Source organism: Giraffa tippelskirchi, chromosome 9, assembly GCF_054371585.1.
Source record: "Giraffa tippelskirchi isolate mGirTip1 chromosome 9, T2T-mGirTip1v1.2.pri, whole genome shotgun sequence".
Lineage (NCBI taxonomy): Eukaryota > Metazoa > Chordata > Mammalia > Artiodactyla > Giraffidae > Giraffa > Giraffa tippelskirchi.
In genome coordinates this window covers 130,126,833-130,143,182 of record NC_137283.1, presented here as the reverse complement: position 1 = coordinate 130,143,182, position 16,350 = coordinate 130,126,833, and the positions used below count along the sequence as shown (strand labels likewise).

The 16,350-nt window shown below is 38.2% G+C and overlaps 1 protein-coding gene across 10 annotated transcripts in view; it reads right to left on the bottom strand.

Annotated features, from left to right (window-relative positions):
• CEP162 (centrosomal protein 162) overlaps nt 1-16,350 on the bottom strand; it is a 95,228-nt gene that overhangs the window by 30,229 nt on the left and 48,649 nt on the right. For all 10 annotated transcript variants that reach the window (XM_081529772.1, XM_081529777.1, XM_081529771.1 and 7 more), the window contains 8 exons: nt 15,918-16,200; nt 14,813-15,071; nt 11,496-11,629; nt 11,006-11,233; nt 10,324-10,464; nt 8,076-8,188; nt 6,084-6,189; nt 128-254 (listed from right to left, as the gene is read on the bottom strand). In XM_081529772.1, the coding sequence (XP_081385898.1) occupies nt 128-254; nt 6,084-6,189; nt 8,076-8,188; nt 10,324-10,464; nt 11,006-11,233; nt 11,496-11,629; nt 14,813-15,071; nt 15,918-16,200 (1,391 nt within the window). The remainder of the gene's footprint in view (nt 1-127; nt 255-6,083; nt 6,190-8,075; nt 8,189-10,323; nt 10,465-11,005; nt 11,234-11,495; nt 11,630-14,812; nt 15,072-15,917; nt 16,201-16,350) is intronic.

Here is a 16,350-nt window from a genome sequence, read left to right as displayed (position 1 = left end):
AAGCTTCTAAAATTATAATACACTTCAAGGAATAGCATTTTGATTATACTATCCAACTGCTATTACTTAACTCAAGATGAGAACAGTAAAGAGTATAAAGGTAAACCGTTTCAGCTCAGACTTTTACCTGTAGCATAAGCAATCTGGTCTTTGGCTTGGTCTCTCTCTCTCTTCACTTTTTCCAAGTCTACTTCAAGAGCTTGTTTGTCCTGCTTCAGTCTTTTGATGTCTTCCAACAAACTGTTCTTTTCTTTCTTGATAGTCATAAAAATACAAAAGCAAATTATTTCCAACCACAATCAATTGTAGAATAGTGTCTCTTTTACCCAATTCATCATAAAGACTGCTCATTATTTTTCTTAAATTTCAGCTTGATTTTATCACCATTCCCCTTCCAGTGATACAAGCTCCCCAGAGCCTTCAAGAATCAGTTCTCATCACTTAACACAGCTTCTAGGCCCTTTCCAATCTCTTTTCTTACTGCTCCTCGGTTTCTCCACCCTCCTAACCAGGCTGCCTCTTCCACCCTCAGCACCTACCATCTGTTCTCCCAGGAGCCAGAGGAATTGTCTTCAGGAGTCAGTTAATATCATTCCTTGGTCTGAAACTCTCTGGTGGCTCCCACCTCTTTTAGGGGAAACCTATAGCTCTTACCATGATCTTCAGTGTCACAGAACCCAACCTTACCCACTCAGACGCACGGCCTGCACATCTCCCCCTCCCACTGCACGCCCACAGAGACCTCCTAGCTGTTCTGTGAACCCGCCCAGCACATTCCTGTCCCAAGGTATTGGCACTTAGTGTTCCCTCTGCCCTCAGCCAAGTGGCTCGCTCCTTCACTTTATCAGGATTTCTGCTCAAATGAGGCCCCAGGAAGGCCTTGTCTGGTCACTCTAAACTAGCAACCCCCACCCTGGTCCCCAGGTATACGGCTTTACTTTCTTCTCACACACTCATCACCACTTGACATATTATATATTTACTTGAAAGGAGAACTTTACTTTTCTCATCCTTGTATCACAAAGGCAAAAACTATGCTTGACACAACAAGTTAAATTCTCAATGTGCTGTACATGCCATACTCAACAGCCCTTACTCCTAGCCTTGACAGTCAAATTTACTTTTCAAAGTGTAGTTCAAATGAGGCTCTTCCTGATAAACCCCACCCCTGCATTCCCACAAACTTCCAGTGTACCTGGAAGTACAGCATTTATTCAGTTCAGTTCAGTCGCTCAGTCCTGTCTGACTCTTTGCGACCCCATGAACCGCAGCACTCCAAGCCTTCCTGTCCATCACCAGCTCCCGGAGTTTACCCAAACTCATGTCCATCGAGTCGGTGATGCCATCTAAATATCTCATCCTCTGTTTTCCCCTTCTCCTCCTGCCTTCAATCTTTCCCAACATTAGGGTCTTTTCAAATGAGTCAGCTGTTTGCATCAGGTGGCCAAAGTATTGGAGTTTCAGCTTCAACATCAGTCCTTCCAATGAACACCTAGGACTGATTTCCTTTAGGATGGACTGGTTGGATCTCCTTGCAGTCCAAGGGACTCTCAAGAGTCTTCTCCAACACCACAGTTCAAAAGCATCAATTCTTCTGCGCTCAGCTTTCTTTATAGTCCAACTCTCACATCCATACATGACTACTGGAAAAAACCATAGCCTTGACTAGACGGACCTTTGTTGGCAAAGTAATGTCTCTGCTTTTTAATATGCTGTCTAGGTTGGTCATAACTTTCCTTCCAAGGAGTAAGTGTCTTTTAATTTCATGGCTGCAATCACCATCTGCAGTGATTTTGGAGCCCCAAAAAATAAAGTCAGCCACTGTTTCCCCATCTATTTGCCATGAAGTGATGTCTCATATGACACTGATTTGTATTACCTGCCTTTTCTCTTTATTAGGCTGAAAGCTCTTTGGGGATATCAAGACTGATTTTACTATTTGTTTACTTTATGGCACTAAGCACATGGCAAGTACTCAGTAAGTGCACACTCAACTCAAATGATAACTGCTGAAGAAACTCCTATATTCAAGGTGGTACACTTGGTATAGTTCAGTGTCTAGAGGAAAATTCTTAGAAACTTTGTATCACACTACCTTACAATTTAAAATCCAGTCTTATGAAGAAAATAAATCCACCCCTAAGGCCTTGTATTAATATAACTGTGGTTTTAGTGGCATCATTTCACTGTTTAATCTTTTGTGTGATCTTCTGTGGATGTCTAGAGAAGGAAATGGCACCCCACTCCATTACTCTTGCCTGGAAAATCCCATGGATGGAGGAGCCAGGTAGCCAACAGTCCATGGAGTCGCACAGAGTCAGACACGCCTAAGCGACTTTACTTTCACTTTTCACTTTCATGCATTGGAGAAGGAAATGGCAACCCACTCCAGTGTTCTTGCCTGGAGAATCCCAGGGACAGTGGAGCCTGGTGGGCTGCCGTCTATGGGGTCTCACAGAGTCGGACACGACTGAAGCGACTTAGCAGCAGCAGCAGCAGCAGCTGTGGGTGTCTTTTCAGGAGAGTGCTGAGTTTCTTCAAGAATTTACTGTGCGGACACTCGGAGGCCTCTGCCTATCTCTCTGACCCTCTTTTCTATCATTCTTGTCCTTACTCACCCACTCATGCCTCAGAGGCTTCCAAGGCACCATGTCCCCCTGTCTGGAAGGCTTGGTCTTTGCACAGTGAGTGGCTGCTCCTCCTCAGCTCCTGACGCAGACACTACTTTCTCAGGAGCGCCTCCCTGCTTGCTCACCCACACTGCTGAGAGCTGCCTAACCCCTGCCCTGCCTACCACTAGTCTCTGTTCTTGTTTTTCTCAAAGAATTTAACCCCCATGTGCACCTATTTCTTGTTCACTTATCTGTCTTCCCTTGGTTGAATACATGCTCCCAGTGAGCAAGGTACAGGCCTGTCTTGTTTACCTGCCGTTTTTCCACAGCCAAGAAGTGTTCCTAAGTGACTACTGAGCTGCAGTCAGCCTCATCCTCCTCCTCATCATGGGAAACTAGAAGCAAAGGGCTCAAGATCTTTGCTTTCAGTATGTGCCCATCCATAGTTTACAAAGAACCGGCTCACATTTCACAACTACACTAATGGCTATTAATTTTTTAAGTAGGTTTGACATGAACATTATACTACAGATTAATCCCAGTATGAATTTTTGCTCTAGAACTACTTAAACTCAGAAAACCAGAGTGAATGAAAATAAACATATAATGGCATTCCATCTTTGGGTATTTGCACGAATAACCACATCCCAAAATAACTTTTATCTTCAACTAACACTTATTTTTTTTAAGGTGTTCCTGCTTTTGGTACTTTCACCATGATGGGCTTGGATGTAGATTTCTACTTATGTATCCTGAGCAGAACTCACTATATTTCCTGAATTTGAGAATTCATCTTTAATAATTTCTAGAAAATTCTTGGCCATTGCTTTATAAAAATATTTAATTACATACTATAGCATCTCCTATTTCTGTTATTTTCTATTTCTCTACTTTGTGTGTTTCACTCTAAGTTTTCTTAGATCTATCTTCCATTTGACTAATTTCTTCTCAGTTACATCTGATCATCTATTTAACTTTTCTACTTATTCTCTTTATTTTTCTCTGAATTTCCCTGGTCTGTTTTCTTCCTTCCTCACCTTGAATTTCTCACTTATTCTGTATATTTAACCATTTTAAATCTATTTAATTTATAGTCTACTCAATAATTCTACTGGGGTTTTAATCCTGTTTATTAAGTCACCCCATGCCTGCTCATGTTGGGCTGTTTCCCTGGATTTTGTAGTTCTGCATTGCAAGTGTACTGTCAACATGATTTAATCTGTAGGAATACTGTGTGAACTGGGTTAAGAGTGGACACCCTTAACAGTGTTTTGCACGTGTTTCTTCTAGACATACTTAAGATGACTGCTGACTGAGGATCACATTTTATAGTTTTATTTTTCCAGATTGAGCATGACCCACCCTTGAAAGTGAAAGTCGCCTAGTTGTGTCAGATTCTTTGCGACCCCATGGACTGTATAGCCCATGGAATTCTCCAGGCCAGAATACTGGAGTGGGTAGCCTTTCCCTTCTCCTGGGGATATTCCCAACCCATGGATAGAACCTTGGTCTCCCACATTGCAGGTAGATTCTTTACCAGCTGAGCCACAAAGGAAGCCCAAGAATACTGGAGTGGGTAGCCTATCCCTTCTCCAGCGGATCTTCCCAACCCAGGAATCGAACTGGGATCTCCTCCATTGCAGGCGGATTCTTTACCAACTAAGCTATGAGGGAAGCCCAACCCATCCTTGAAGGTAGTGTCAATTCAAATACTAAAACACAAATGAAAGGAGAAGGGATGACAGCTATACTGAATAATCAATAAAGCACTGAGATGAGATCTTTTCCTCCTCTCTTTCTATATATACTAAGTTGAGAGAGAGGTTTTCTTGACAATTCAGTCCCTTATGAAAGTGGGTGGATTTTTTCCTAAAACACTGTTTTACTGAAGGATGTGGCCCTGTGAAGTCCTGGGGTCCTATCTCCACTTTGTTGTTCAAGCTCAAGGCTCATGGTTACTGAGCTGACAGCCTAGGAGCAATGCTTACTTCTAGCTCTGTATCCCTGTTCTATTCTGACCCCAGAAGTTAACTTTACTTTCTTGAGAGTTGGGTTACATAATTTGTAAGATGTTAATTATATTTTAGCCAGCATGTTCTGGTGATTTCAGTGGCAGTTTTGGTTTCCCATTTGTTCGAAAATGTGTCCAAAATCACACTTTTAAAAGGTCACTAATAACAGCCTTCAAATGAAGTTAATGCTGTGGTTGAAATCTTATCATGATTTCCCAAGCCTTCATAAGCTACAGCAATTTCTCTCTTAACTTGCTAGTTTTTGAGGCCCACTGATAAGTGAAGGTGTCCAATCATTTATTCTTTCTATTTTTCTGCTTACCTATCTAATCATTCTGTACCCACATGCATCTTAAGGAAGTTCTCTAATGGGTTCATGTTTGAAGCTGCATTTTATATACTACAAAAACCTGCCAAACATCAACTACTGAACTATGGCATGTTTAAATTTCTGTGTAGCCTAACTTTATATAATAAATTTCTAATTAGAAAGTGATATGCAATTGGAATTTTTCTAGTGTGCATAATCGTTGAAATAGATTGGAAATGCTTAACGGGAGGGAGTGGGGAAAGCTAACTGCCCTTCCACAGGAGCTGTCTGTGGCAGTGGTTTGAGTGTTATAGTGACTGGTGGGTGCTACAAGCATAGTTCTTGAGGACAGGAGTGATAAAAATCAAGCAATGCATATAATTGTTCTGCTTAAGACAGAAATAATCTGCCCTAAATTCCCAAACTTTTCCCATTGGTAAACACTGCTTTAGGAAATTCTAGGCCATGTGCTTTATAGTACAATTCAGTAAAAATAAAGAAGAAAATTATGTAGCAAATATTGCATTTCACCACTCTGTCAGGCAAATCAGATACAAATACTTGCAGATATAGTCTCAGCCCCTCATAAGTGCACAGTCCACTTAGGAAGACTGAGGAAAAGTCAACTCACTTTTTAAGGTGAATGATCACTTTCAAATTGTTTTCCTGTTTCAGCCCTCCATTTTCAAAGAGGAGTTTGTTTGAAGTTAGGTATGTACATGCATGCATGCTCAGCCACTTCAGTCGTGTCCCACTCCTGGCAACCCTATGGACTGTAGCTCCTCAAGCTCCTCTGTCCACGGGATTCTCCAGGCAAGAATACTGGAGTGGGTAGCCATGCCCTCCTCCAAGGGATCTTCCCTAAATAAGGTTATGCCTCCAACATGGCTCCACATGATAAATAAATGCCTGATGAGAGGTTGGATAATAAAAGATGCCATCTATAACTAGTATCATATTGTTTCCTTTATATTGAGGTCACAGGTATTTCAATGCTAATCTTAGGTATTTCCTAGTTTTTAATTGGTATGAAATTTATAAGCAGATTTATTCATAAGTTACAAAAACAAATTTTTCTTTTTTACACATGTAAGGATTTTTATAACACACTTTCCTATTGCTAATGGTTAAAATCCTTATATACCTTACCTGTGCTGCCCGTAGTTCTGCTAACAGATCTGTAAAATTTTGATTTCTGGTGGGCTCTGAATCTTCAACTGCTTGAGACAGGAAACGACTTCTGTGCATCTGTTCTCTGATTTATTTTGAAAATAAATACATACATATATATATATATGTTTATAATGCCCTCCTTTAAGTACAAAATATTCAATTCTTAAAAATTAAAAACTCTTTGCACATCAAAACTGAGTCACTGAAGATAAACAGTTCATTTGCACTAAAGAATACAATACTGAAATGTTAAGAGTATACTTTAAGGGAAATGTTTATGTATAATCTAAAAGAATTGAAACTCTAAGAGTATTGGTGTATTTGTAATATAAAAATATTTCTTGCCAATTTTCAGAAAAAAGAAAATCAATGTCTGGGAAAGACTTACTGCATTTCCCCTGTGGTGTTCTGTACTCCTTGTCATATCACTCTAGACTCCTTTCTGAGAAACACAAATTGCCAATCATACCCATGGAAACTAACAAATAAAACCAAACACAGTCTACTACTGGTACCTTCAAGTTAGTTTTTCTTTTTTTTTCCAGAGACCATTATACAAGGAGTTTAGGAATCTGTATATGATCATGTAAGTCTAAAGAAACCATTTATTCCATTGTGGAAATTCATTTAGAGCCTCAGGTTTGGAGCCAGGAATAGATCTTCTCTTTTAGAAGCCAGGCAATAGAAGATATAAAATTTTAAAATATTTTATTGAAGCATCTGGGAAAAAGCAGATGTAGAAGCCCTGAGGCATCAGAACTATGCAGATTATTAGCTTTGGCATGGGGGTCACACACGAAGCAGGAGAAAGGGGTGACCCCCCCACTTGATACAAAATTGCCCTCAACTTGCCAACCTATGTACTTACTAGCTTTGTCTGCTACAAGGTGTGCCTTTTTCTACTGCGCATGAAAGATTAGTGTGAGCTAACAGCAGCCTTGTCTCTTATGCCCTAAATTATCTTACAAAAAAATGGAAGTAGTATGTAAATAAACATAATGTACATGACATTCATAGTCCAAGACGTTTCTTTGGATAGTAGTTCTATCTGAGATTGCAGGTGTTTAGGTGAAATGATAAACAGCTGGCAGTCATTTCCTAAAGGAAGACAGAACCCTAGCCTGCCCATGTTTGGTGGTTCAGCTCTTTGACTTAGTATATTAAAGATGGACATAGTAACATCCCAAAGACCTTACAGTCTGAAGTATGATTGGTTCCTAAGTGGGTGCTAGCGCTCTGTCAGCCTGCCATGGTGTTTGTTGGAATAACTCCCAGGTTATCCTTCTCTGGAGAAATTTCCTTGCCAAACAGCAGCTCCTGCCCCTTGCCCCAGAGGATACCTGCTTCCCGGGGCCCACTTCATCCAGTGACAGATTGCCTTGAGGGTTCAAAGGGCTGCTTTCCGCTTGCCTCAAGTAGGGACCAACTATGCAATGAAATCTGTTCTCCTGCATGTCCTGGTGAGAGTGGAATGAAGCCAACCTCCAGCCGAGACCCAGTCTCACTGATTTTCCCTTTTACCACCCACCCCCACCCCCACCTCATCTCACTTCTCTTGCCCCTTCTCCTAAGAGTTATCTTCCAGGAAAGCATCTCCACAAAGATCTCCATATCTCAGGCTCTACTTGTATGCAATCTGACCTAACACAGTAAATAATACTGTAGTTTATTATTGTTATTTATTATTATTATATTACCTAAGTATCTCAGGTTTAAAAGGAATAATTCAGTTTCCTGAAATTGATGTGAAACTCCAACAGCAATATATTGAAAATACTAAAGTATGTACTGATCATTGAACACCAAAGAGAATCCAATGAATATGAAAAATATAAAAGTTACAAAACGGTAAATCAGTGTACAACTTCTAAAATTTCTAAGTATAACTAAATGTATTATTAATATAATAATAAAATGCTTAGAAATAGTCCAAGTATATTTGATCTTAAGAATTTAAAAAAGACTTACTTTAAGGCAGCTAATTCGCTAAATAAACTCTGGTTTTCCTTGAACATTCGCTCCTCATTTTTCTTGTTTTGTTCTTGGAGATCTTTCACTTGATTATACAATTTTTCATTTTCCTTTTTATAAACAGAAAATTACATTTTAGTTAAAAACCAGTAGTACTTACGTAAGTTTATTTGCTCATAAAAGATATATCTTTTAAGCAATTTTAAAGGCTTTTCAATTTCTTCAGTTTTTGAGTAGCAAAATCTTTTTCAAACTTTTTGTCTCAGAAGAAAATTTGTAATCCAAGAACAGTTCTTTCTAAAATGCTCAAAATGATTAGTTGAAAAAAAACTCCCCAAACCAAAGAGCCTGTTGGAGTAATACACTGCATTTCATGGGAGTAAATGGACCAGTGACTGCAGGAAGAACCACATCGTGACTTGTGTGCTGGGATGAAAAGGCCATTGGGGCTGTTTGCACACTCTTTTTCCTGCTTTTGGCCCATCTTTCTGCAGTGAGGTAACTGGACGTAGCCACAGTGGGTATTCGTGTTTGTTTCTGGAATTTTATGTGAGCAGGGAGTTGGAGACGGGGTGTTTCCAGAAGATCAGGGCAGTGAGTGCATAGACTAGACCCAGTACAACATCTGGCTTGAGCGAAAGAGGGACTCAAACAGTGAGGTTAGGGGAGAAAGTACCCATCTGCGCTCAGATGCTCTGGCTTATTAACCTCTTTAAAATCAAGAAATTGATAAAAACCAAGGACCACTGAGAATCTCATGAAAACTATGAACTGTCTCACCATGTCTGGCCCAGTGCCTGACACATAGTTCATGGCTGATTTTTGGCAGAATTAATGAAACTCAGAAAAACACATGCATACATAGACACATCAATTTCATGTTATCTTTATGGGAGTGGGTGGCTGGCAAAATCATAGGTCTGTGAAATCCTGCTTTAAAACCCATGCTCTGTATATAGCAAGCTCAGAATGGCAGGGAGGGTTTGGAAGGTTCTAACTAACTCCAGGGCGGGGTATCTGGCAAAATCCCTACTATTTCATTAACAGCTGGAATATCTGGGGACTTCTCAGGTGGTCCAGTGGTTAAGACTCTGCCTGTGTTCCCAACACAGGGGCCTTGGGTTCAATCCCTGGTCAGGGAACTAGACCCCACGTGCCGCAATGAAGAGTTCACATGCCGCCACTAAAGATCACACATGCTGCAAAGAAGGTCAAAGGTCCTAAGTGCCCCAACTAAGACCAGTGAGAAAATAAATAAACAGTAAAAATAAAAGCTGTAACTTCTGATGTGGTAATGCTTTCTTTGGATGTCCCCAGAATGAAAATGCTTGTTATTGTTAGGCTGGATGCTTAGGTTACAGTTGTCAAAAGAAAAAAAAGGAATGAGACAGAGGAAAAGGATAGGGAAGTTAAAAAAAAAAAAAAAGTCATAGGGAGGAAACTAAGACAAGTCTCACGCTGGAAGATCGCCAAACCTGCCCTGGCTGACTGTTGGTCAACACCACTGAGACTCCCTTATCACAGAGAACAAATGTATGGCTTTCACAGAACACACACGTTTTCTCCCATTTAATTCATTTTTTATTTTTACTCTCAAGGCATTGGCAATTGATTTCAGATTTATAGTTCTCAATGTAGTATCAAAACTAGCCAATATTATCTACGGAAAAAAAAAAGATCCCCCAGAGAAGGGAATGGCAACCCACTCCTGTATCTTGCCTGGAGAATCCCAAGGACAGAGGAGCCTGACAGGCTACAGTCCCTGGGGCTAGAAAGAGTTGGACACGACTGAGTGACTAATATTTTCACTTTCAAAGGAAAAAAGACAGTTTCTAAGGAAATCTGACTATTAGAATTAGTAACAGGCCAACATGCACTAACTGGTTACTGTGTGGAAGGCAGGAAGAGGTTGATCTGCAGTCTTAGTTTAATTTCACAACCATTGTGAGACAGGTATTATTATCCTCATCTCACAGATGAGGAAATTGCCTGAGAGAGGTAATGTGATTTGCCGAAGGCTACAGAGCAGGTAGTGAAGCAAAAATCCAAAATCAGATTTTTTTGAATCCAGAACCCATGCTCTTAACCACTTTAATTCTCCCCATAAAAAATGCAAAGACTAGTCAAATTATTACTTCCTTACATTGGCATTACCTGTTAAATGGATGCAGAAATATTTTTAAGTGCCTTATTTTTATAATCAAAGAATCTCAAGACAAACTAACTTTGTGCTGAAGAGCCATACCTGCTGATATCCTTGAAGAAGCATCTCTTGTTCTTGTATTTCTTTTTGGATTTGCTTCAATTTTTCTTCAGTGACAGGATCACTTGTTTCTCCCAAATGCAACCACCTGTGTTTTTTGTTTGATTCTTCAAAGCTACTCAACTTTGAGAAAATGCAGGTATTATTTCATTTGGGGAAGAAAATGATACAGTGAGAAGTGAGGAAGAACATCAGAAAACTCCAGGTGTATAGACCTAAGACTGTCTTATAAGCACACTAGAATTATCGTAACACCAACTACAGTTAAGTCACTATAGTGATGCTTTGTACTGATGGTTCTGATGGTGGAAGTAACTCAGAAATGCTACACAGTGTCACTTTCCTGAATCTAGAACTTCTATAGCTTTTTTTCTGACACTGTTGTCTTCCCTGAAGGTCACAGTGAACCAAGTGATTAGTTTTCAAAAAGGACTGCTAACAAGAAAACTATCAAAACGAACCAATTTAATTTCGATTTCCACCCCCCAAGGATTTCATGTAGGCTCTTCCGTAAGGAGGCACTGTCAGGAACCATGTTCATGTTTTATGCAGCAAATATATCAAGTCAAGAGGCCCCAGGGACAAGAAAATAACAATGCATTTAGCAGGAAGTACAAGTTATTTTTAATAAATAAAAGGAGAAATAGGATAATGTGTCTAGTACCTTGGCTTGAAGAATGTAATTGTCTTGATTCAGTCTGAAGAGTTCCTTTTCCTGTTGTCTCTTTAGTTCCTCCATCTTATTTTCCAGCTCTTTCTCCTTTTCTGAGAAAGTGACTTTAATTTGTTCAATTAGGGCTTGGGCACCTTTCCATTTTTCCTCTGCTTCCTGAACTTTTTTAAACATAAGCAATTCTGTCTCCTTGTTCCCACCATGGTATCCTGAAGAATCCTTTTAATGAAAAGCATTACTTCATTATGTAGAGTTACATAGTAGAGTCAAACATAGGTGGTTAGGGGAAAAAAAACCCACAAAGAATAAAAATGACATGTTTAACAATGTTCTACTATTCAAGAAGATCAATACGTGTTCAATGAAAGTGATGAGTATCTGTCAGCACAAAAGAAAGTTCAAATATTTCATTTTTTACAATTGCTTCAATATATATAGAACATAAAACAGTATGAATATTATTTTTAAATTTAATACCTACATTCTGAAACTGAACACAGGAGTCAGCTTCTGTGGGGCCCTCAGATGACTTAGGAGTAGCCAGCCAACTTTCAGTCTGGTGAGCTGGTTTACCCAAAGATGCAGGCTTGATCAGCTTTGTTGCAGGTAAGATTTCTAAATATTGTGAACAATGGATAAAAGCACCACAAATACAAACCATGTTGAGTGTGTATTCAGGCAATTATTTAACAATAAGTACTAATACAATGACAACACTAAGACAAATGAGCATCTCAAAGGAAGCTAATGCCTAACAAACACTGCAAGGCACCTGTTTCATTGCACTTGAACTCCAGCCCATAATCAACATTCTACTCAATTTGACACAGAAGGCTCATTGACCCAAGATTCACATTAAATGACAGATGGAGCTGAATAAATGTAAGGAGAATGTGGATTAGGGTAATTTCAGGTTTTATTATTTTTCAGTAAGTTATTGTTTTAAATGTTCATAGCAATAGCAAATAAAAGTATTTAAATGATGACTCAAAGAGCAGCTGATAATGAAATATTTCAGTTCAGATAAAGTATGCTTTCAAAGCACAATTTTTATAAATAATGTAAATCAAGATATAGTATCACTGGAATAATATAAATTTCATGCAAACCTCATAACAAGTAGTTTAAATCTGATTAAAAGTAAAATGATAAAACACCTATAATACCGTTTATTAAATTAGAAAAAAATGTGGTTTATACATATATATACATACACATACACACAAACACACACACATATTCCAGTCAAATTTTCAGTTTTTAAGTACCTTGAAAATCTTACAGAAAGAAGAAATAATTCTAAGACCAATAAGTTACTCAGTTTATAATAAAAAAAAGATTAACGGAAATACCTAGAAGAGATCCTCAGGCCCTTATTTTAATATTACAGATTCTGAATTGAATACTGCATAAACATGTACTTGATTGCCTTAGATGTAAATGAAACATTCGAAACTTATATTTTTAATATAATTTCTTCAAGATGCTAACTTTTTAAATGCAAGGTTGATTTTTTCATTAAAGTTAAAACACATGGTCATTTAAAGATTTGGAAAATATAGAAAAGTCAAAAGAAACAAGTCCCCAACAGGACCTCATCCTGAGATTTCCTTCTACTTTCTTCCAGGCATGCCAGTTTTTCCTCATATAGTAGCCATCATATTTAATTGGACTGTGTGATGTGGAAGGTTTTTCTGGAGAAAATTTCTTACACTGTTCATAAAGGAACGGTTTGAGTCACTGTAAAAGCAGGCATTAAACCTTTCAAGTCACCGGAGGTCCATTAACATGGCCAATGAATGGGGTGTGATCTGCTAGCATTGTGATTCTTCCAAGGACATGGCAGCCAAGAGTGACAAGTGGTTCTTGCTCAAGCTGCAGTCAGCTTTTATGCCAGAATTCTTCCTTCCTGAGTTCTTAATTTTGGTCTCCCTAACTAATTATTTTCAGTAACAGTACATGGACAATATCTTCTCTTTATACATGCAAGAAAATTTGCTTGGATATAAAATTCAAATGTGAAAAGTGCAGTGTTTGGAACTCATGAGCCCTTCTTGAAAAAACAATGGATTAAGAAAATTTAGTCAAATAAGAAACCAATCAAAATAATTGTAGAATGCGATGGCTGAGGGACTGGTGAAAAGCATTCTGGTCCTTTAACAGCCAGAACCAAGACCCACATTCAAAAGCTGTGGGGAATTACAGTTGCTGGAGAGAATATAATACATATATCTTGAAGAAGTAAAAATAAAACCAACAAATATGAGCTGCAGGCATGTGAGTGGGGGTTTTACTACCTCATATTTCATAGAAGGGAAACTGATAATGTATAGAATTGAAAAATGTAGGTAAAAACAACAACATGGTTTTGGCAACCTTTCAGGGGTTTTCATAGTCTATTTTATTAAAACAATCTTTTGGGATATAATATTTCTTAGGAGGAAGTTTCTTTTTCTTCTTACGGATTTAAGTACAACTAAATCTAATACTTATTTTAAAGAACTTATGAAGTGTGATCTATTCTTACAAAATGTTTTGTCTGTTCGTTCACAAGCTTGCCTTTCTCCTTCCTTCTAGTCGTTTCACAGAAAAGTAAGAGAAGACAAGACCACAGGAGACTTCTTAGAGGAAGGGATTAGAGGTCCACAGGTTGAGAATAGGAGGAAAGGATGTTTGCGTTAAGTCAGCAATTAAAATTCTGTGTCTCCAGAAGACCCACCCCTGACTGCTGTTCCCCTGCTGACACGGGTCAGCCCCAGCCTTCCCAGCTCACACGCGTGAGTTTCTGCAGCGAATATGCACGAGCATAGACAGAAGAAAAGAATCTTTGATGCCAAAAGAATTTTAAATACAGTCAAAGTGGTCCTGAAATTGACAGTTGCAGGGAAAGGCAAGGGGAAACGCTCTAAGGCAGAAGTCAATTTTCCAACGAGGTTATTTCTCCTCTGACAACTACTGTTACTAGGTAACAATGATGGAACTGGTCACCTATTCGATTTAATCACACAGAAAAGGACAAAATGCTTCTGGCTCTATTGCTCTCCCTTCCCCAATGAAGTCCAAAGGCAATAGAAATGTGGGTCTAATTCAAACATCTCTATTTCTTTTACTAGCAGCATGGGCTTCTAAGCACCCTTGCCTACTGCCAACATATTAACAAATGAATAGATTAGGAAATAACTAGATTAGGAGGCACTGTGACGAGAGGCGAGAGGAGAAGGGGACGACAGAGGATGAGATGATTGGATGGATCACCTACTCAACGGCAAGAGTCTGAACAACCTCTGGGAGCTGGTGATGGACAGGAAAGCCTGCTGTGCTGCAGTCCATGGGGTCACAAAGAGTCAGACACAACTGGGTGACTGAACTGTGACATATAGAAGTAGGCATTCTGTGATCCAGAAAACATCTTCACTCTCCAAGTCTATACTGAACTGATACCCAGGTTATTTCTTTCTGGATCAATCTTCATCTGTACATTGCCACTTGATTCTGAACTGATAGCTCTGCTCTGGCAAACATTTTGGATATTACAAAGCCAACCAGATGAGGAGGAGTTGGGATTCCCCTATTTTATATTCACTTTCTATATATACTTTCTGGGTTTCTCTCAGGAAGACCTAGAACTAACGATGAAAAACCTCCTGAACTCAACAGAGTTGAATCTTTCAGAAATGGAATGTAATCCCTTACAATTCACTTTTTTTTCTATTAATAAGGAAATTTCACAGAAGGAGAAAGGAAACAAGGAAAGCAGAGAACAAGGAAAATAATATACTATATGTATAGAATGATTACCTTTTTTCCTACTTTGATTTGAGGCAGGAATAGATCTCAAGTTTTTGCTCTTCATGATGTCCTTTGAAGTTTTCTTTTCAAGATTAGAAAATGTCTTGAATGGTGAACTGGGTTTGCCATACCCTGAGCTCCTACCTGATGCATATAATCCACTCTGGGGTTTTCTTTTAAATAAAGGAGGTGCACTTCTGGCCTTCTTGTACGGTACCTGTTTACCAGTTACAGTCCCTTCTCCAGAATCGAGTTGAGATCTTAAAGCCTGCATACAAGTACAAACTCTTTAGTACTTAAATAAACTTCAACTACAGCTGCAAGTAAAATTAACAGGTAGCAAAATCATAGTGATAACTAAAGAACATAATTTATAGAAGGCAAACCATTAAAGTTCTCTAAATTAAATTCATCAGAATTTTAATATTTAGAACCAACATTTTCAAAATCAAGAGTAAGACAAAGCAAAATAATAAAACAAAATAAGCTTGCCAGAAAGCAATGAATGAACATGGAGGAAAGCACAGAAGAACAAGTTTTGAAATGACAAAAACCTTATCTTTTTTTTCTCCAGATCTCTCAATGTAAAAATTTATTAGTACCCTGCCTTATTCTATAAGGTGATAGTTTATGGTAAACACATAACTCAAAACTGTAAAATAAAAATGGAATACTGTGGTCATGGTCTGATTATATATAATCAGAATAAATTGAGAACAGAGAAAAAAGGAACAGTGAAATGTAAGTTTCTCAAGAGCTGTGAACAGCATGTATATGAAATGCCAACTTACCTACTTTTGCAGAACAGAGACTGTCAAGCACTAGAATGATGAATACACTTAATTTTCTTTTGCTACTGAAACTCTAGAATATGTTTACTAAAAAAATGAAAATACAAAGAATGGTTTCTAAAAGAGAGCTAATGCTACAGTGGTATTTTTAAATTTGGGGACCAGAGAGTGTTATAATAGATACTGCTCACAAGATGTCCAGGATTTATGTGGAGGTCAGTATGTAATCGATCCCACTAGCTTAGGAAATACATACTTCTCAACAGTATTTACATAACTTCATTTATCAGTATGTCAAATCAATTCAAATTATAAAAACTTACCTTATTTGTTTTGTCATCCTGAGGTAATAATGAAGGACCAACAGATACTTTTTTCTTCAAAATATCAAGGTACATTTTATCTATTTGTTCTTCCACAGTATTTACTCTTGGATAGTTATTTTCTGTACCTTCATTTGTTGCCTTTTCTAAAACTACATTCTCTTCATTTTTGTCCAAAAATTGGCTCACAGTTTGTGATTCTTGAGACACAACATTTGGGTTAATCTTAAGGGGTAAAGGGCTAACAAATTCAGTTTCTTTATTCTCAGCCAGTTTCTTATAGCTATAAAACAAAACAGGACACAGAGAATGAACCCTATATAAGTCCTCAAAATATCAGTTTTATTAATATGTGTATACACATTATATATAAACATGTTTACATTACTATATAATACTAAATATATTTAATATTTGTAAATGTTTAAATTAG